General features: G+C 40.3%; 1 protein-coding gene across 1 annotated transcript; it reads left to right on the top strand.

Annotated features, from left to right (window-relative positions):
* On the top strand, positions 1-20,162 carry cables1 (Cdk5 and Abl enzyme substrate 1; the record flags this gene model as incomplete). Its single annotated transcript, XM_035671205.1, is given in 10 exon segments — positions 1-269; positions 7,521-7,592; positions 7,731-7,823; positions 9,034-9,111; positions 12,821-12,926; positions 14,179-14,335; positions 14,496-14,599; positions 17,384-17,490; positions 17,616-17,823; positions 18,554-20,162. Coding segments are annotated over 10 exon segments (1,269 nt in total). The 3' UTR covers positions 18,695-20,162.
* Between the last annotated feature and the right edge of the window lie 1,999 nt (positions 20,163-22,161).

Here is a 22,161-nt window from a genome sequence, read left to right as displayed (position 1 = left end):
TTTGCAAACCAGGCTCTCCTCGCCAGCAGTCGGGGCAGCTTTGGGACGGGTCCCGCAGCTGCCCCGATGGGTACGGACGCGGATGGCGACGCTTTCGTGCCCTCCACGTTCAGCTCGCCTTTCTCCGCGGTCCCAGCCTCGGCTAGAGGGAGGCTGCAGACATACACTCAGGGAATCCTACCTGCCCCTTACTCCAGGCAAACCTCCCAGAACTACAGCCTGGAGGGCGGACAGATAGCCAACTCTGCGATAGAGCTGCAGAGATCAAGGTAACTGTGTGTGGTGTTTTTGGTGGGAACATGCAGTGCAGTACAGTGCGGATGGTGTAACCGGGGTTTTTAAAAAGGTTTATGCTCGTCTGCAGGATGTGCACAGTCAGGTCATTACACTGTACATTGATGTCATAGCAAGCAAGCAAAAACTCTGCCATAGCCCCCCCCCCCCCCCCAAAAAAAAAAAAAAAATGCATAGGGGCAGTCAGTCCTCCAGACAACTGTCAAGATTTTATTTGTTCATGCCATATATATATATATAATTTATTGCATTTTATTTTGTTATAGTTCACCACCAGTTTACAGTAGCAACCAGATTATTGTTTAATTTGTTATATTTTAGTAGATTAGCAGGTTACGTTGTGCATTATTTGGTAAAATAGTTATAAGGTGTGAAACATAGTGAACAACTTTTATCTTGAACTTCCTGTTGGTTATGTGTTAACACATGTACCAGGACCCTGAATGAATGAACTCCAGGAACAGTCTTCTGGCAGGTTTTTTCTTTTACAGTTTGAAAAGTCGCTTTTGGTTCTTAGCAACACAGTCTGCCTGGATGCAACAATGCACCTGCAGGAGGATAAAGTTCAGCTGTTTTTATATTTACTCCTTGCAGGTGGTTGTAGCCCTATGACTCACTGGTCTGCACAGGCAAGGATAGATAGATATAGTATGATCCCAGGTCCAACAGCTGTGGAGCTGCAACCTAGTTTCCATAGAGAGGGAAGTCAGCAGCACACCTCATCAGCTTCTTAATTTTGTTTTTTTACTTGCGCACACAAGCTCTGTCATATTTACTCAAATTATTTTTAGTGAATGTCATTCCAAAACCTGGCGCACACCTGCTGTCCCTCTCTCTGTAAACATCCTGTAACTCTACACCTCTGTTCAACTACATATAGAACAGGGACTTGCTGCTCAGTATGGGTTGGCTTTTTATTTTATTTTCTCTTTGCCCACTTTGTCTTCACATTTGGAGGCACAAGGAGAGTTTGGAGGGTCTCACCTCGCAGCAGGACAGCTGTCAGTGACAGTCTCATGGTCCTCTCACTGTCAGAACCTGCTGTCAAATCCTCTCTGATCTTTCAATTCAGAGCCCCTCTCTTACCCAAATCCTCTCCTCCCTCTGGTGCCTCTGCCAGGCTTCTCAGGAAGCTCTGCTTCATGGTGAAACACTCAATAGGCATTTAGTTCCCCTTCCTGACCTCATGGAAATTGCACTGCCAAACTAACAGCTTCTGAAAGTCTCAATCTGTACTTTTTGATAGAAAGAAGTGCAATAAAGAGGTTATATAACACCCAACCATTAATATTTTCTGAATGTGCTCTGTATTCCCCTAGAGAACATTTATAGTTTCCTGATGCTCAAAAAGTACAAACACCTCACAGTGAAGCACAATCCAATACACTGTTAACTACAGCCTCAAAAATAAAAGATACACAGGCTCAAGTTAAGATGAAAAAATTATTTCACCATAAAGTCCATTTAGTAGCTCTACTGGAGATTGTCAGTCTTGTCAAACAGGTGGTGTTTGCCCAGTTGTCATTGAATTGTGTTCGATTTTTGTTATTTTTGTTAAAATGAATTTTATTAAAAAGGTTCAGTGTGTAGGATTTAGTGGCATCTGAGGAGCCAACTGAACCTCTCGTCCTCCCCTTCCAAAGTGTGTAGGAGAAATTATGTTGGCTGCAGAAAATGTAAACAGCTCTCTCTAGAGTTTGTGTTTGCTTTGTCCGTTCTGTGCTACTGTAGAAACATGTCGGACTGCGTGGAAGAGGACCCGCTCCCCCCTGTAGATAAAAACAGCTCATTTTAAAGTAACATAAACACAACAATGTTCAATGTATTTTCAGGTGATTATACGCTAATGAAAACATACTGAATATTTTTGCCAGTAGATCCTCCTCAATTTTACACACTGGACCTTTTTAATATACACATTATCAAAAACAATTTCAAACGATGCCCCAACTGTGGTGGTAACAGAGCATTTAAATGTTTATTGTACAATACCATTCATTCTTGACCTTGAAAACCGCAGTTGACTGAACAGTCTCACCGGAAGGTCCATTATTAGCTTTAGCTTCAACTTTTGAACCAACATGGACGATGAGTCCTTAAAGGGCTCAGAAAAACTGAAAAAATGAAAATCTACAATTCCATGAGAACTGGAAAAACTCCATCCACTGAGGAAGATCATGTGATAAAACTGAAATCTCCAGAACAAATACTAAATGTACCTTATTTCAAGGTCAAGAGTTAACTTTTAGTCTTAAAGTGAAAATCGTTTGGTTCAAATTGGTATGCATGGTAGCAATGATAGTGTTGAGTTCCTCGCTTGTTGCATGTTATGCATGCGTTATAATATAATATACATTTAAATACTATAATAAATTGCTATAATAATTAATCTGGTTTTATACGTGTGTTTATACACTATACATTATATGTAAAACGAGCAGCCGTGCAACAAGTTTGCTTGTACAAACTGTCACAAATTGGTGAAATTATGATATAAATCATCAACTAAAACATTCTCTGCCAGCTTTTAGGATGTGTCAGTTTTTGCTACTTGGTGCTATGAACACATTTTGGTTGGTACCAAAACTAGCATTGAGGCTCAACACCCAACCCTAGCCACAGTGCTGCATGTCTGGCATCTAATTTCTGCACAGCCACTCTGTTGCTCAGTCTGTATATATACAGTAAGAGGTTGTTAAACCCTGACTGTACCCTGCTTTTGGAATGTGCTTGGAGGACAAAATGAATTCTGATGTGGAGAAGTAAGCAACCTGTTGATGGAGCGCGGCCATATTCTGCCGGTCGCGCAGACAGACGAGCTCTCTGCACAGTGCCTGGTTTGTTTTCCGAGGGCAGCTGGTGGAAACGTGTCCAGAGGTCCCTGGCTGGGAGAGGCAGGATGCCCAGGCTTTCTGAGAAGCAGCCTGGCTCTCCACTCTGTATTTTCTGTCCTCTACTTCCTCTCCCAGGGGCATCAGAGACACACACTCCCCTCAGACTATTGGCCTTCAGTCCTGCTCCCATTCAGGAAGTCGCAGAGCCTCTGATGTGCCGCCAAAATAGACTTTCTGAAGCCAAAGCTGCTTTAGACCATATCCTCATCAGAATCTAATGAACGTAAATGATGGATGCTTTTATATTCAGCTTTCCTTCCACTGCTTAGCCTTCGTACACCATGAATCAGCATGCTAAGAGCTGCACTTTAAATATAGCATACCTATTACCATCTGGCATTGTCTGCCTAAGGTGCAGAGCTATTTTCATTTTGTCTTTTTAAAGAGGCAGGTTAAGTCTTTTCATGTCCTTTTGTAGTTATGTTCCCACCACCATTAGGTAGTGCAGAGTCATGTACTTTACAGTATTTTAGCAAGATTTTTTTAGCATGAGGCAGCAGAGGCTGTGGCTGGAAAACAAGCAGCATAAGCCATTATAGTGCGATTGGGTCACATACTTCTGGTTATGAGGTTGATTGTTGTTCGCTGAGGTCATGGTTGGCATAATCACAGGATTATATAAGAATGCTTCATTTTCCTTCACAGAGTCTCTCAATGGCTGAGCTGTCAACAAACACTCAGGAAAGCCCTAAAGATTTGTCAAGTGCAGAACAGAGTAACAAGGGTCAGCATGTGTTTTACTTCATGCTCTTTTAAGTTGGACCCCAGAGGTGAATAAAAACACATTACGACTTGTTCTGTTTCTCACTCTGAACAGCGACACCACAACAATTTGATTTCCGTTTCTGATTCTTTAACTTCCTTTTTTTTTTTCCCCCATGTATTTTTCAAATCTGCTGATGCATCCCATTTGTACCCCCGGTGTGTTTGAGGATCAGAGAGGCTGAACTGCTCTGACTGGATTTTTTTTATCTGAATAATCACATTTCCGTTTGCCTGGGCTGTATTTGTCTGAAGAAGCCCAGAACATTACATTTATTTCCACTCAGCGCCCTCCGGAAAAATAGAAGACTATATCCTGTGGCAAGCTGCCAACAAGAGCATACGTGTGAAACTGTTTAATCTCCACATCTAAATAGTCCACTTGGGTTTTATAGCTTCATTGCATGGTACCGCTGGGCAGGATTATCAATAGCTTTTTGAAACATTTTCATTGCAAGAGGATGGTATTGTGTTTGCAGTAGTGCTACATGGGTTGCATTTATGAAACATGCTGCAACAAAATCAGTTCAGCAGGCAACAATAGCAGGAATTGTGTCAGAGATACTGAGGGATGCCTGTTGTTGCTCCTTTGCATCTGATTTATACTGAGTCTCCTTTGAAGCTTCTGAAGGGTCCTTGTTAATGTCAAACTGGGTAGAAATTGACTGTTCTAACCCTGGTTGTTAGAGTTGTGTTTGAGGTGAATGAGTGGCCTGGCCTTTGTTATTGTTTCCAGGGTCTGCACCGGCCTGGAAAACATATCTTGCATTAAAAACACGTCCCGCTGCTGCTGTTCAACTACAGCGCCTGGATCAAAGTCCTCATAGTTCATTTGTATCCTCATGGAATGGAAACATGCCCTTCGGCCAACTGGTGAATGCTTTTTGAAGAGCACTAACAATTCAGACAATTGAGATTTGGACGGAAAAAAATACAAAGTGTCACACAGAATGGAGACAGATGGCTACAGTGAGACGTTATTTTGGTTTTTGGCGCAGATTGTGGATATAGTGTAACACTCTTTGCAGATTTAAAGGACAAGTTTAGATTTGTCTTAATACAATGCTCTACTGCCTATATGTACGTTAAGAGAGATTGGCTTCTGTAATAATCTCTCCTGTCCATAATAAAGTGGTTGCATCTTCACTGTAAGTGATGTACAGAAAAATTTAACGTGAACTGCAGCGTCAAGTGATAATGCGACACCTTTTACATGAAATATTGTCATGTGATTTATGAAAATATTGATTTGTTCAGATTTAAGTTAAGCAGTCAGATATAAACTTGTGCAGTAATTTTTTTACGTTTTGTAATAAAGACTAAGATGAGGTGATTTTTCCTTTCTCTCATTAGCTAAAGACAGTGTTATGTTCCATGCCAACGTCCCATTTGACCTCTAAATCAAAATATAGAAGCATGACACCTTGGAAATGTTTTCTTATTACCTAACTTCCAGCAACAGCTTCATTCAACATAAAGTAATTCTAGGAATTAGGTGATGCACCATCAGAGAAAACAAGAAGCCTTGTCCTTAAGACTGCCTGTAGTCTCAGATCCTTATCCAGACAATCCATCTCTCAGGGTTGTCTCTGAAGAAGGATGATGTAAGACCACAAATCACATGATCTGACCTTCAGGCAAAGGTCACACCCCGCCATTGTGACCCTTTTGGCTCACACTAACATCAACAGTGTTGATATCAGCTGTTCTAATAATTTGGACTAAAAAAGTGCACTTTCATGCCCTTTATCTGATCTTAATGTTCTTCCCTCCACTTTATGGTTATTGGGGTCATAATATACAGTGCAGAAGATTGGCCAGTATAATGGCCCTAACTGGTTTCTTGTCTGCTTCAACAGTCTGGCTCCTCATGTAAACACTTATCTCACCCCATCTCCTCTGGTATACAGTGTTCACTCAGCTTGTGTTGGCTTAAACCCTGGGAGATCCTCAAGGACAGAGTCATTTTTTGTTAATCTGTCCTCATGCTCTGTCATTTATTAACTAGCCACTCTGCCTTACGCTCCACGGTCTCTCCCCTTTGCCGAAATGCTCCGCGAAGAAGGAGGTAGGTCAGTGCAAGTTTCATCAGCTCGTCGTAATGCTGCAGGGTCTGCAGTGTTCTGAATTGTGAAAAGAATTAGTCCAAGATGATACACAGTACAGTGGTATGAACAGTTATTTGTTCACACCAAAGTCATTTGCTCACACCCTTACTTGGCTTTGCCGAGTTGTAAGACTGCTGCAGATTTATTTAGTACTTGATGACAAATGGATCCTTTGGGAGACGTTTTGTCTTTTGACCACTAATGTGTTAATTTCCACTACTTTAAATGTGGCCACTTTGTAAGGCTGACTAATGAGTTGGATTATGTTGTTATTGTTGTGCTAAACATGCAATTACAACCTAATTTTGGAAAAGCTCAGGCATATTTAGCTATCACATGTGGGTTTGTTTCTTAAACTGGCAGCCGATCATATTAAAGTGGTCCAGCAGAATTAGCCTGTTGAGTCGTGCAACTAAAGTGAGAAATAAAGGCCATCTGTGACAAAATGTGTTACACAAAGTGCTTGCAGAGCCAGCTCGTTATCCTCTTAGCAGCTCTGATCCTGGAAAATTCTCTGATCTACGCAATCTACGACTGGGGAGCGATCATTGACCACACAGGTACACAGTGGTGTTGATGGATGGCCATAACTCGACCATCCGAGACTTGTTTTTGTAAATTAACCACAGAACATGTGATCATTTTACACTATTGTTTAACCTTTGTTCCAAGGACTTCTTTGACCAGTCACATACTTGGTTCCAGGGATGGGTGTCAAACCTTAATGCTTTGTCTGTACCGACTAAAATGTGTTTGTAGCATCAAGTATCGGAAGGTGTGAAGAATCAAAGGATGGCATTGAATGCATGGTCAAATTCTTAGGCTTGATTATTGTTTTTGATGAATTGAAACCTTTGCACAAACACTAATGCATTAATGCATAGTTTTATGTATTTTTCTAATTTTAAAAAAGTGGTTTCAGCATGTTTTTACTCCTCAAATTAAGGTATTGAACAAGGTATTGGTTTGATATCATGCTATACCCAGCCTTACTTATTACCAACCAATTGTTTATTATTGGGAAATGAATGTTAGATATCCTCTACGCTCTTTAGTTTCTATGTAGTTGTGTAAAAGTACATTGAGATGGTTAGAGGCTTTTTAACTAACTGACACATAACTTAGCCCTAATCAGGTCAATTGAGAGTATATGGTTGAAGTTCCATGTTCTGTTTGTGAATTTTATTCTAAAACCTAGGACTTCAGTTTGTGAGGAAAATTGATGGACTTTTGGTGCCATTTTAGGTATTGCTGTGGAATTGACTTTGACTTAGTGTTGTGCCTTTTAATCAAATTGCTTTGCAGAGCTGTGTGTCCATGTGTTTGGGTAAAGTAAAAAGAGATTATCGTTATAGAGAATTTGTTTTTCTAAAGGTTGCTTTGCAGAATGGACATTTGGTGCTGTGTTTGGTGTGATGCTGTTTCTTCAAATCCTCTAACTTCAAACTTCCCCTCTTCCCAGACGAAGACTCGTCTCTCAGCGCTCTTCGCTTGAAACGCTAGAGGACATTGAGGAGAATGCTCCTCTACGAAGGTAGTAAACTACACAGAAATACCATTTACATTGCTCGCTACTGTATTTGTGTGTCTCAGCTCAGTGTAATGTATTCCATTGACACAGTTTATCTGTTTGTAGAGGTACTGATGATTTGTATTTGTTTTTACATTTTAGATGCCGAACCCTATCGGGTTCACCCCGACCAAAGAGCTTCAAGAAGATCCACTTCATAAAGAACATGAGGCAACATGATATGCGCAATGGAAGGTATGAAGGCAAACAACGCCATGCCTTAGTCAATACAAGTCCTCATTGGATGATGGCAGGCTGCCCCAGTCAATGAACTGCAGTTTGGATGTTTCTCACATTACAAGCTACATTGTAGGCAAGCAGGCCTGGCCCATTCACTGCACGCCATTCTGACTTCTAAATGAAATGTAATCGATTGAGAATCCTGTCCATTTACATGGAGTATAATCTGATTTAACTTTTTTCTTTATTTGATCACTGTTAAAAAAAAGTTGGACTTGCACCATGAAATCACTCCGCTAAATCACATATTATTGTGTCACAGTTTACACAAGCATGTATTCAGCACACAAATCTCTAAATATAAAACCATTTTGGCACAGTGGTGTTAATGTTGATGTTTTACTGGGTCTGCAGAGTGTAACCAAAAGAAAGATGGCTGTTTAATCCAAGCCAGGAGAGGAAGTGTTACTGAGTAATACTGTTCTGGTGATTTTCATCATTATCAATGTCACATTTCTTGGATTTGAAATTTAATTCAGTTATCTTATTTTCAGGGTGTTTTGTGACACAGAGTCTAGTTCTAATGCTTTCTGAGAAAATACCTTTTACCTTTTTAAGATGTTTTTGTTAATCTTCAGTTTTATCGGTCAGCATCTGGCTGATGTGAAGAAGCAGACATTGTGTGTACGTTAAAATAATATCTCATTTAGACCATCAGGCAAACAAGTCTCACTTGTTAAATTAAGTCACCCGATAGGTAACGTTTCTTGTCCTCCTATCCAGACCCATGACTCGTGTTGATTATGTCCTGAAGTTGATTTTGGCCGAGTAGTAAGATTCATCATGTGTCTGCGAGCTACAGCTAGGTCGTTGTAGTGTGACAAAGTCAGAGCCATTCTGCTCTCTGTGCTGTTGACATCTGGTCACTGGGAAACTGATTGGATGCTGTATGCATGTTTACACAAGTACAAGGCAATTTAGGTTAAAAATAGCATATGATAACTTAAAATATTAATAAAATAACATCTAAGAAAAATGCATCATTGCTGCCCCCAAACCACTGACTACATGCTACATGTGCTAAAATACAAAACAACACACACTCATACTCAAGTTTCAGCTCATTCTTTTCATACTTATTTTTACTGCACACTCTCTCCAACTTTAACCTGTGGATCTTATCAGATAGATGTTGATTAGCTTGTTTATCATTTTGTTTTTATAGGATAGTCCTTATCAGTGGCAGAAGATCCTTCTATAGTGTATTTTCTGTCCTGCCCTATCGAGATTGTAGCCAAGCAGGGTATGTATCCTACAGCATGCCGAACCCCGTAACTTCCTCCAGCCTGTGCTCCCTTTTTCCCTTTGTTTTCTCATCCCTCTTTTTCTGTGGATGTGCTCTCCTTTGACTGGTGCATACATTGCTAAGGGTTGGTTTTGGTGGATGCATTTTTACCATTAAGGTTTAATGAATAAGTAAACAGTGGGCTGAAGTGGTATCTAGAATATATTGTAGCCCAGTGCTTGTTGCTTGTATTGCTTTTCCCATAATGGCTCCGGTGGCTTTTGGGCACTCATCCTTTTTGTTTAAGTCAACCCATTTTTGTCTATTGCAACTGTTGCTGGCTTTGCTGTTTAGCATTTATAAATTCACTTTTCCCAGAGTTCCTTCTCTTCTTAGAAACTTACTTTGATGTGTCGTCTTTGGTCTAATTATATAGACTTGAGTCTCTGTTGTGTGCACTGCACACAGTGATGACAGTTTGTTATTAACCATTTTTTTGTTTATTCTTTGCCTCAGTGTAGAGTTAACATTTCTTAGTGCTTAAACAGAAAATACGTCTGGCTTATCTGTAGACAACGCTTGTTTCCTTTTTTTTTTTTTTTAAGCAACCAAAGGGTCCATGTAACGGGAACCCACCTGGCTTGCATAGGGATAGCTCTGGTGTGACCTTGGTAGTGGCGCCCACCAGTCACATGAAACGGTGTGTTTTGGAGGAAGTGAAAGAGAAAGGGAAAAGATAAACATCAGAGAATACAATGCGCAGAAAGGAAAGCTTCACATCGGGGCTTAGTGAAGAACATAAAAGGCCCAATCTGTTAGTGGAATTTCCTAAGCCAGCCAATCAGTGCAAGGTCAAGGGTTAATAAACCCCCAGGGCTATCCAATATGCACATCTGACTGCTCATTGCTGCTAATTGACAGTTTACAGTTTGACTTTGGCTGGCCCAGTCAAGTATTGTAACTGCAAAACAACATTTTATTAAACGGTTGGGCAGAAAACTGCTGATTGCATGTATTTTTCCTCTTTTTTTCCCTCTTCTGTCTCTCTGTCCTTATGCTTACTATAAATATTGCCCCATGAACAAAAATGATCAAATTTGGCTCAGCAGCCAGGTACGGGGAGGTAATATGGGGACAAGTAACAAACAGTAAATAGTTAAATTTAAATGAATGGTTTGCCACTTATTCGCTTTAATGCCAAGAGTTAGATGAAAAGATTGAGATTGAGATACCATTCTTGTATCTGTTTAAATATGAAACCACAACCAAAAGCTTGGAGACTTAGCATAGTGTAAAGACTGGAAGCAGGGGAAAATGACAGGCCTGGCCTTGTCCAAAGGTAAAAAAAAAACAGCACCTCTAAAGCACAAAGTAAAAAAACAATGACTTTTTGTTTAGGAGGTGACCTATGTAATTTATTACTTCTTGGAGTGATGCAGCGACTGCTCTCATGGTGCCTAAAGGAAGTTACGGCTCCCAGCTAATAAAAATAGTCCCGCACATAACCCCTGTTTTTACACTTATAAAAAAAGACATATAATGTGTAAATTAGGGAGCTTTAGGTGCTGGTAGGTGGAGTTTTTTAACCTTAGTTTGGAGAGAGCCAGGTTAGCTGTCCCCTGCTGCTACAAGTCTTAATGCTAAGCTAATTTAGCAGACTGCTGGCTCCAGCTTCCTATTTAGTGTGCTGTCATGAGAGTGGTCTTAATCTTCTCATCTAACTTTCGGCGAGAAAGCGAATAGCCATGTTTTCCAAAATGACGAACTATTTGCTTTTAAGAGAAACAGAGCATTAAACTATGCAGACTCAAAGACTGTTTAATTGGACATCTGTTTATGGGGCGTCACTGTCTCGTGACAGCTAGATGGTCGATTTCAAACCCCGCTAGAGTTGACTGTGGCTCTTGTGTGTGGAATTGCATGTTCTGCCTGTGTTGGCATGGGTTTACTCAGTCTCTCTGACCCTAAAAGACATGCATGTTAGGTAATGCTCCTGGCATTGCAGTGTAGTTGATGTTGGCTTCCAGGGTAAAAACTTAGATGGGTCAAATGCAGAGGGCAGATTTCCTCACAGCGATTAAGAAGTATAATAATAATAAGTATAAATTAGTGATGCTCGTAAGTTTATTGTAATGGGTGAGGCTTGGGCAAGAGAATATTATTATAAGCCAGTCAACCCAGCCCTAAACTGTTTATGTGAGCTGTAAAATATTCGGTAGTAAAGTAGCCAACAGTGGTGAAGATTCTTTTAGTTAATATTTATTCTTTATTCTGATTCTAGATTTAGAAACATTTGGCAAGGCATGACGAGCACTTTGCACAGATTGTAACACTACTAACTTACAGATGTTTGAAGCCAGTGATTCCTACCCATGCATGTTACTGCAGCAGTGTCAGCTTTTCTCATGATTTCCTTTCATTGCTCCCTATTCTCAGCAGTCAACAACTTATTTTCTGGATCGCTTCATAGAAAAGCTCTCTCCCTAGAAAGCTTTCCGTCTCCTATGTTTCCCCCTTTTTATTTAATCTCCACTGTTCTGTAAGACGTCTGCTGCCTGGGGATCTCTATGTCTATGATGCATCTGTCAACATTGTGTCCTGACGTGCATGTCTGCCAGATAACACTGTTTTCATTATAACAGATTGGCCCTACATGTCATCAAAACACTGGGAGAGTCATGTGAGGGTCCACTGTGTAATTCCTTCCATTTATCTGGTCACCACTTTAAACAGAAAGCAAGACAGAGACAGGAAAGATAAGGGAGGAGGAGAAAAACAAGACAGTGTTACGATTTAATGTCTGCTGTTATTCTGAAATTTCCCTACAATGTTAATATTGAGCTAAATAGAAAAGATAGAATATGAAAGGCAGTTCTGCCTTTGTTTTCAGTACTTTTATTTTCCAGTGAACTTTTAATAAAATTTAAATTTAAACTTAAATTGCTGGAAAGAATTAGAATTTTCAGCATGCCATTACCTCTTTGATATCAGTTATTCAGTATGGCAGCGTGTGAAAGTGGACTGCAGGCATGTAATCTTCTTTGTCAGTGCACACGCCCATTAGCCTCGAGTGGCAGTGACCTAAAATCATCAAATTAAGTTAAATCATAGCGGTAACCAATGTTTACTTTAATTGGTATATTTTACTATTTAGTTCGCTGGTGGGATTTTATCCTCCTATCCAAACATTGAAAAGCCAATTAAATATGACTTAATGGGCACACACGGTTTTTAATTTGCGATCGCCCTAGTCTACTGGAAGTTCTGAGCAGCAGACATTAAATACCGAAATATCTGGCCAATACAAAATGTGTTCAATCGAGAGCTCTCTGTTTGCTCCACTGACACACTTTAGTCCCCAGCCGTCTGTTTTCTACTTCAGCATTTGACCTCCTGCAAATCTCCCACAGCAGTAAGGCATTTCAGGCATTGGTGAAGCAGCAGCTGAGACTGGCCTGCTAGAACAAAACTGTACTCTCCTCCATTGTTCCTCTCAAGGGTGCTCTTTATTTTCTGATTGCCCAGAGATGCACCCAAAGACACAGGCAATTACAGAGACATGGCCAACTGGTGAATACAGATCAATACAGGGCCTATCTCTGCGGTAGAGATGAGAGAGGTGAGCTAGAACAGGCCTCAGCAAGAAGGATAAAGAAAGGGATGGGAGTTAAAGGAAGCTGTAGGATTGTTTGTACGGTGAAAGCTCTAAAGGTCTTGTGCTCATTAGGGATGTAAAGCCGGAAGGAGGGCGTCAGCGGCACCCGTCAGGAGGCGTCAGTGCCAAGGAGATGGTGATTGGGCTGGAAGGAGTGGAGCTGGGAGCTGATGGAAAGGTGAGAAGTGAGCTGAGGTGTGAGGAGAGGCAATATAATGAATATATGACAGTATACTTAATGTGACTACTCAAATCATCAGTTCACACAAAATAAAACATAAAAAGTATTGGAATGTATTATTTTCTAGTCTGTCTTTTCTGGGTAAAATAAGATTGCGAGATTGCATAAGTAGTACTATGCATACGTGAGTCCTTACTCATATTCAGTGTTGAGGATGCTCTTTAAATGAAATTACATTACAATGATTTAATTCAAAGCAACTTAAATTAAATGCATTTAACCATGTAGATACAACCCAAAAATTAACAAAGGTACCAATTACTCTACTCTCTGGAAATAGGATAACAAAACATAATCATTTGTATTAATAAGGAGCTCTCTGCATTTTAGTTGCTTAATGGAAAAAATATAGATTTTTATTGACACAAGGAAAAATGGCCATGGTAAAGTTTTTGAACACCAATACTAATTTAAAAAAATACTTTCCTCGTAGACTAGCTTAAAGGAATACTATACATTTTATAATAATTTTATTTGACAAACTAGTTACATTGTTCCTTTTTCTTAGTAACTTACCCCTGTATCTTTTGTGTTAGTGCTAGTATCTAGCTAGCTACATCCCAAACACGCCCCTTCCCCTAAAATAATGCAAAATAATGCTGAAAACAATTTTTCCATTGTATCCTCTCATTCATGAGTGTGATAAATGCATGTGCACAAAGACATTTACATAGTCACATCTCACCAATGTCTGAATTTCAAAGGAAAATTTGCTAGCTCACAAGCTTGTTAGTTGCTAACTACTGCAGAACCGAAAGTGCCTACGCTAGCTAGTTAGCCAAATGATTTGCCCTGTCTTTGTATTGGGGTTCGGCTAAATGAAGAAATTAAACTTATCTGTTTCTGTGTCGTGTTCAACAAGGTAGTTCCACCAAAACAACAGCTACTGCCATCTTTTAACCACTTTTAGCCATTTTCCAAGCAACATTTTGACAAATTTGGCAAATCCCAGCTGTAATTAATCACATTATTAATAACTGCATTCCATTTAGGCAAGCCAGGTCCTGTTGTTGTGCATGCTGGCTCATTGGTATGATATACTGGAACACTTAATGAAACCTAGCCATCGTTAATGTTAGTGGTGCCACCTCTGTGCTTTGACTTAGATCTATTAAACAGATGTAATATAAGAGCAAACATTTGTAGGGGTTTGTGAAACAGGCTTTATAACCAACACTTGTTTCTGCAGACTGTGTCCTACACCCAGTTCCTGTATCCCACTAATGTGCTGGGTGGTCGAAGAAACACCATCGACTCCACCTCGTCCTTCTCTCAGTCCCGTAACGCCAGCCATAGAAGCCTCAGTTTGGGCCGAGCCAACAGCAACCAGAGCAGCTTAGACACAGGTGAGTCTGCTGCCAGCAAGAAATGTATTAATTATGAATGCTGTAGATTCCTCGTCCTCAGTTGTTGTTGTTTTTTTTCCCCCAGTACATTTTTTATTACAAAAGATGTAGAGCAAATGTTTGTCTGGCTCAACCTCTGTTGTTGTCGTGCTTGTGTCAGGGAATGACTTGGGGGACTTTCGCGAATACGACCCCAATCTGCTGGATGACCCGCAGTGGCCTTGTGGAAAACACAAGAGAGTCCTCATCTTCCCCTCCTACATGGTGAGAAAATACTCTAGATGCGTCTAACACATCACCTCCACCACCAACAATAACAACAGCAACCACAGCCTCATCCTCTTGAAAGCAGAATGGAAAGGTTGTTATCATTCAGGACATGATTCGCTGAAGCAGATCCACCTCTGTTATGACATATTTGTTTTAATGTCCTTCGGTATCTCACTGTTACTGCTTTATCTCAATGCTTATTTTTGTCATTATGGACCTTTTGTGCTCCGTTTTCCCACCGCAACCTGGAACAATAACAAACCAGAAAGATTTGTCTGCCTCGACAGTTTATTCCTACAAAAGATCCTCCTGAATTTGTATCTGTTGTTTTTGAAAATGATCCAGGAGGATGTTTCAGACAGTTTTAATCAGCAAGGTCACTCTCTCCCACCTTCTGGGACTTGAATGAATACACATACTTTATCCCAGTGTAGTGGGCCGGAGCTATTAAACAGCCACTTCTCCAGAGCAACAGTTGGTGTTTGTGTCTCAGCACTAGCACTTTTCCGGAAAAGAGCGGATGTTTTATCGTGGTTGGAAAAGGGAAAACAAACCTGACCAGACTCCCACCTCATTCTTTCCTGGGCTCTGTTTTTGTTACGGAGACTGGCAGAATATACAGCAATGACTGACATAGTTGAAATATTCAGTCAAGGCCAGGCTATGTGTTTTTTTTTGTCTTCCTCAAATTACAAAACCCAGCGTCTAACAACAATAGCTATTGTGTTTACTACAGGAATGGAACCAGTAAATTCTCAGCATTTCACTGGTTCTCTCTAACTGAACTTTCAAGTTCAAGCTGGGGATACTATTGGCTTTGTTATACTGTGCATGCAATTGAGGAACATTGTATGAGCTAGAATACGAATATAAAGCAAGGAAAACCCCACTATAGAAATTTTAAATGTAGTTTTAAAAAAAAAGCGTGTTTAGTTATTTTCATTTCTCAGGGATACGACCATCAATATTTACTCATTCTCCTTCATGGTTCTTGATCAGTAGCATGGTGTTCAGGGTGGATGCCATTATTCACACGCCGTGCATGGCCTGCAATACTATACGTGCATATTGAGAGTCATTCTTTATTTAGCACCATTGCATAGTGTCTTTGGTCTTCTTTTTTGTACATTTGGCATAATTTGTTTCAGCTAGAAAGACATTGTATTCACCGTAGTAGAGCAGCAATTAATGATTTTGATTAATCTGCAGGTTATTTTCTCGAGTAATTGTTTTTTCTATGAAATGTAAAGAAAAATAGTGAAAATGCCAGTTAGAACTTTCTATAGCCCAAGGTGACGTCTTCTTCGACCTCTGAACAACAGTCCAAAACCCAAAGATATTTTCTTTACTTCAAGCAGCAAATGGTGTTCGGCACCTTTGCTTAAAATAATGACTGAAATGATAAATCGAGTTGCCAATTAACTTTATTTTAATTGACTAATTGTTAGAGCTGTAGACCAAAGTCATTGCTCAGATCTGAACACGGCAACAATGCTACAGTGAAGTCCGACTGGGAAAGAAACGGACAGACACTCATATAATGGGTAAACAATTCAACACTTAGTTAGTAAGTATTATTTTTGGTGTTAAAAATGCTGGAAAATGGATGTGTAATATGTGTGTTTTGATATGCCACTCTGTGTGTGAAAGGTGCGAGAGAGAAAACAGATAAAGCAGGATAAAAGGAGCAGGATGATAAAATAAATACAACAAGCCAAATAAAGTGGTTCAGATAATGTGGCTAAAGTGTTGGAGGTCAAACTGAAAGTGAGTGCAGCCAAAATGTTGGTAATAATCCAGCATGCACAGCAAGTATGGTAGAGTTGAACCAAGAAGTTGGTCTGTAAACTGTCGTGGGTGTTCACAAAGGTCAGTCTGAAATCCATGTTTGATTGTCTGAATGTTATTTCTGGCCCAGTCTGACTTCTTTTCTTAGCAATGTTGCCATATTCTTAGATCTTAGGAATTATCTTGGTGATTATTATTGTTACTCAGAGGAATGATGGCCAAATATACAAAAAGAAGATGCATGTTGTGATAAATCAGGAATTTCTTGCAGTAAAATTCCTTTTGCCCAACATGTTTAAGTTGGGCAAAGTTAGGTTTTAAATTCAACGGAGTGCTAGAAATGAGAGATGAACTTTGTTCTTCAGGGATCTTGTTCCAAGCCTAAACTTTCATCCACTCATTATAGTCTCTTAACGTGATTTACTTTCCTGATACTCAAAGCATGTTAGAACAAGCAAGTTTATTAGAGGCCTGACGAAAAGCATGTTAGTCTCTTTCTTATCATCAACATATCCTATGAAAAGACCTTCTCTCCTCTCTCAGACCATATCTCTTCAACATCCTTTAACGTTAGCGAATGTTACTCAAATAGGAGTAAATAATGAATTTGTTGGGGACAGTTTTCAGCACGGGGGTGATGCACATTTGGTGTTTAAAGGTTTTACAGCAGCACGCGTTCATTGTAATGAAGGAACATGTGTGGCTCACTTTTTAGTAGTGTTTGGACAACAGGAGCTCTATGACAGAGAGGAATAAGCTATATCAGACTTTAGATACACACAGTAGGATCAGTCCATTGTTGTTTCTGGTCTTTTCACGGGACTTGTTGACAATAAGAAAAATATAGACTATCACCACGGGTAACACCAGCTCTCTGCAAAGCCTCATTATGAGACAGTGGAATCCAACACTAGTGTGTGAGGATCCAGTCACCTCTCTCAGTGCTGAAAGTGTGGTCATTCTGACACCACCTCTGGTTTTTCTTTCCAGACTACGGTCATTGAATACGTCAAACCCTCTGACCTCAAGAAGGACATGAACGAAACCTTCAAGGAGAAATTCCCCCACATAAGGCTCACACTCAGCAAGATTAGGAGGTAAAAAGAGACGAGAGGATTTAACTTTACCGTCAATTGTTTTATTTCTTCAACATCAACTTTCTCATTATTTCCCCATTTCTCCCTCGTTCATCCTCATTCTCTGCTTTTTCACCTCCCTACAGCTTGAAAAGGGAGATAAGAAAGTTGGCCCAGGATGAATGTGCTTATGAGGAACCGACCGTTGCAATGGCTTTTGTCTACTTTGAAAAACTTGTTCTTCAAGGCAAACTAAACAAGCAGAATCGTAAACTCTGCGCTGGAGCCTGTGTACTTCTGGCGGCCAAGATCGGGGGTGATCTCAAGAAACACGAGGTCAAGCTACTGATCGACGTAAGTTTCCTCACTCGCACCTCCGAAAGTCACAACTTGGTAATCATGCTAACTTGCGACCACACCCAACATCACTGCTAGGTGTGGCCAGAAATGTGCTGTGCTGCACCTGTGTCCACACCCAGAGGTGATGTGACAGTCTGCAGCAAGACTGCAGCAAGGTGAGAAAAAAAAAACTGATTCAAAAAAATGATGCAACTGATGTTCTATGTCCTATTTTTAAGTTAAAAATAAAACGCAGGGTCCTAAAATTCCCATAATGCAGCTCAATAGTGTAGGTCCTTACACCCTCCCTGCCAAGAAAATGCCTTTATCATCATCATAAAGGGTTATTTTGACTTTTGAAAGCCCCTTCCAGAGCCAGGGAAGAGTAGTACTAAATCAGTGGAGTGCCCCTTTTTTTTTTTTTTAATGAAAGCTTTTAGAGCGGCAAATTTACTTACTGCTACATGTCCGCAGAACTGGCAATAAGAAAACATTTAGTTTTCTCTTAGTGAAATCATAAAATTTCTCTGCTACCATTTAGTGGTTGGCTTGCAGAGTATAGTGATTGCATCAACAGTAGGTTTGTCAACCATCCAAAACAGGCATCTCCTCTTGTCCAAATCTCCTGTGAGGCAGAGCTCGGCCCTCATGAAATGCTGCTTAAAAATAGCGTTAAAAAATGTGCATGTATCTTTGGCTTACTCTTTACTCTCTTTTTTTTTTTTTTTCTTTTTTTTCCTGGCAGAAACTGGAGGAGAGGTTCAGAGTGAACCGCAGAGAGCTGATAGCCTTTGAGTTTCCCGTCCTGGTGGCGTTAGAGTTCAACCTGCACCTGCCAGAACACGAGATCATGCCCCACTACAGACGCCTGCTGCAGACTTCCTAGCATTAGCGACCCATCAGGGGGATGACCACCAGGTTCTCCTCCTGATCCTCTGCTACCCGCGGTATCCATCCTCCCACCTCTCTCCTCGTCCCAGACCGACCGCTCTAAGGTACCGCTGGCTGTTGCTCAGCTGCAGTCACTCATCACTACCAACAAACCCGCTCATTCCTCTCTCTGAGACCTGAAAGCAGCCAAAGGGACGACACATTTCCAAAACCTTTCTCCGTTTGTTTGACTTCTTCGTTCATCATCACTACAACAGTCTCCTGAAAGAAAAGGGTTAAACTGTCTGCAAACAGAACAAAGTTGTTTTTCTAGTTTGCATGTTTTCACACGTCTTCATCTTCACTTTGTACATTTTAGACCTCTCTTGTTGATTAAGAGAACTTGAATCGGATGGTGAACTTTTTTTTTCTCTCAGTTCAAGCAACCAATGATTGTAAACAGTTTTTTTTATCATCTCTTTTCATTAATCTCCTTCTTGTAAACTTTGGTATGATTGGTTGCCTCCTGACCTGCATCAAAATTTAAACAAAAGCCTTTTTAAGTGGCTGGTTTTGGCTGGACTTGTATTCCTCAGAGTGACTCATCTTTTTCGCAAGTCATCGTCTTAAAAGTGCACTTTCTGAATATTGCGAGACGTGGGGGGAAGGGGGCTTTTTTTCAGACTTTTAATGAGCTTGGGAACTAACCCTGAAAAATAAGCTGTGTTCATAAGCACCACACACACAAGTCATTTGAATGGACCTTTTTGAATTGTTTTTCTCTCTCTTATGGTTTATTCACAATTTTCTAGCAACAACTATCTGCATGAATAGTATTGATTATTTGTACACAGGTACTTGCAGACAAGATGTGACTTCCAATTTTCACTGAAGTATTCCATTCATTTTCTACCAGTCAAATGCTTGCTATTTACCTATGGAGACCAGACCCACTTTTATCAGTGTCGAATTTCCTGTGCTCTATGTTAGAGTGTATTGCTAGCACGTTTACGGTGCTATAATGGGGGTCAGGAAGGTAGTTTTGAAGTTCATGAGTGCAAAAATGCCATTAAGCAGTGATCAGGGTAAGCAGCAGGGTTGCTCTAGTGTTAAGAGGAAAAAATGTCATGTCACCTGTTGGGTGTGGGCTAAGACCCTGCTGAAGTGTTCTTGAGCAAGAGTCCATACAGGCTTGAGGCACACTTCTCTTTAGCTGACCTGACCTCTGACCTCTCTAAGAAACCTAAACAAGATCTGAACGGAGATGAACATTTGCATATAACTTGAATCAGCAATTGTTGATTTAAAAAGTGTTATTCCATTAATTTGGCATGTATCTATACTTGATTTTCAAACAGTGCCGCCGAGTATTGCGAGGCCACCAAATCAGGAACGTACAGCGTGGCCTGCTTGAAAAAAAAAATGTATAAAAAAAAGGTATTTCATGCTGCTCCAAGTATTGCTGGTATTTGAGTTGAAATGATCACAACCAAATTATAATGTGAAAAGCATGGATTATGCTGATTTTTAAGGTGGAAAAAAAATACTGAGCTTATTTCTGTTTGCAAGCCCAAAGATTTTGCGATAAGATGCACACTAAATACTCTGTGAGGAAAGACTCATGGGCAACACTTGTTACCTGCGTATGTTTGTAAATAAACTGCTTTGCTTGTTCAATCAAAACAAGACTCGGACATGTTTTTTTTGCTTCACCTCAACCTAGCATGTAATGAAAATGTTCTGCTCAAGTTAAAACATTCTGAACTTGTGCTGACAAGTTTTTGCGTCAGTTCATGCCACCCCAGGCTAATTCCTTTGACTTTGCAGCCTCTAAAATTTACCTCGCGTTCGGTCTCAACACACAAATTTACATCGCGTTTGGTCTCAACACACAGTTGAACCAGGTTGAAAAGCGGTCCTGCTGCCCTCTCTGGTGGAAAGTTTCAAACCTGTTTCACATCTGAACTGGTTAAAGGTGCAATAAAGCTATTTTTTAATTTATTTTTAAAATAAAGTTTTGGCATAACTGAGAGTTATTTGCAAACATGTCACTCTTTAAACACATCACTGATGCTTACTGACAGTAAATAAGTAACTTTGGATATGTATCTCCTCAGACGAGCCTGGTTCTGGTCAGACTAGTTTTCAAGCTTACTGTAGCTTCACTTCAGGTTGAACCAGTGTTACAATTAATCTGCCAGACTGGAACAATGTTCTCTCTAAAGTCCCTCCCTAAAGGTTTCTCCAACTGCTGCGCTGCAGACGGGTCAGTTTATGGTACATGTCAAAGTCATCTCACAAACATTTTATCTTTTTATCACATTTTGACATGGGCTGCACTGCATACTTTGGCCCATGGCTGTAGCCCTGTAGGTAGCATTTTCTTAAAATGTCACTTTAGATCTGTTTATAAAAACACAAAATGGGTAGACAGCTATTTTACAGTATTTTCACCATAAAGTTACTTGTGAAAAAACAAGTAACAAAATCTAACTGTATGTACTTATCTGTAATTATTTTATTGCTGTAACATAAATTACTTGTCTGGCCTCGTATTTGATACTTCAAAGTTGTGTAATGCACATTCATTTCCAGCACTTAACGATACAAAGGAAATTACTCACATGGAACTTGTACTTGTGTGAAAGTCTGAGCTCCCTGCTGGTCTACAACATGCTGCCAAAAGTTCTCTATCCTTTGTTATTGGCAGTGGTTTTGTTCATTTTTGTTTCATCACTTCATTCTGCCTATTATACGTTTAATATGCACTGCTCCACGGCCAAAAACAATCTCAATTTTGCCCTTACAATTCTGTTTTCTTTGTCACCAAAGCAGTACTTAAACTGACCGACTGCTTTCCTGAGCCAACACCCCTCTGTCTTGTAAATGCATAACTTGGATTATCAAACTGTCTGGTAATCTCAGTACAATAAATAGGCGCGACTCCAGAAACCTCGACTGGGAATGGATGGCACCTGTGGCTCTGATGCAATCTGAGAGGTCAGTTTCTCATCGAGTGGGAACTCTCCCGCTTGACACACATCCAATGTAAACAAGGCCTGCAGTCACGCCAGTCTCATGCTGCCATCAAAACAAACAGGCCAGGACCAAGCGTGGACACATGGCATACGTGGCTTAGTCCCCTCCATTGACAGCCTAATTCCCCCCTCGCTGCCTCATAAAGGGGTCTATTGACAGCCCTTCCTGAGCCCTGCTCACACATAAGTGACCCTCATTGTGAAAATATGTGTACCATCGTTTGGGGCAAGCTGCGCTCTATTGCCCTTCCCTTTAAAATAACATTTGGCTGAAACAGCATTTTGCCCCTTTCCTGTCATGATACTGTGACTCAGGGCTTTTCCACCATTTACTGTAGTTTGTAAACAAGGAAGTAGGGTACACTAAGGATTGTGACATTATAACTGTGAGAACATGTTTGATGTACTCTTGGATTCTATTCTGCAGTATCCCAAGTGTGACCGT

This window comes from Morone saxatilis, unplaced genomic scaffold (genome assembly GCF_004916995.1).
Source record: "Morone saxatilis isolate NCDOM2014 unplaced genomic scaffold, NCSU_SB_2.0 Contig23, whole genome shotgun sequence".
NCBI lineage: Eukaryota > Metazoa > Chordata > Actinopteri > Moronidae > Morone > Morone saxatilis.
This window is presented reverse-complemented; position numbering and strand designations above follow the sequence as displayed.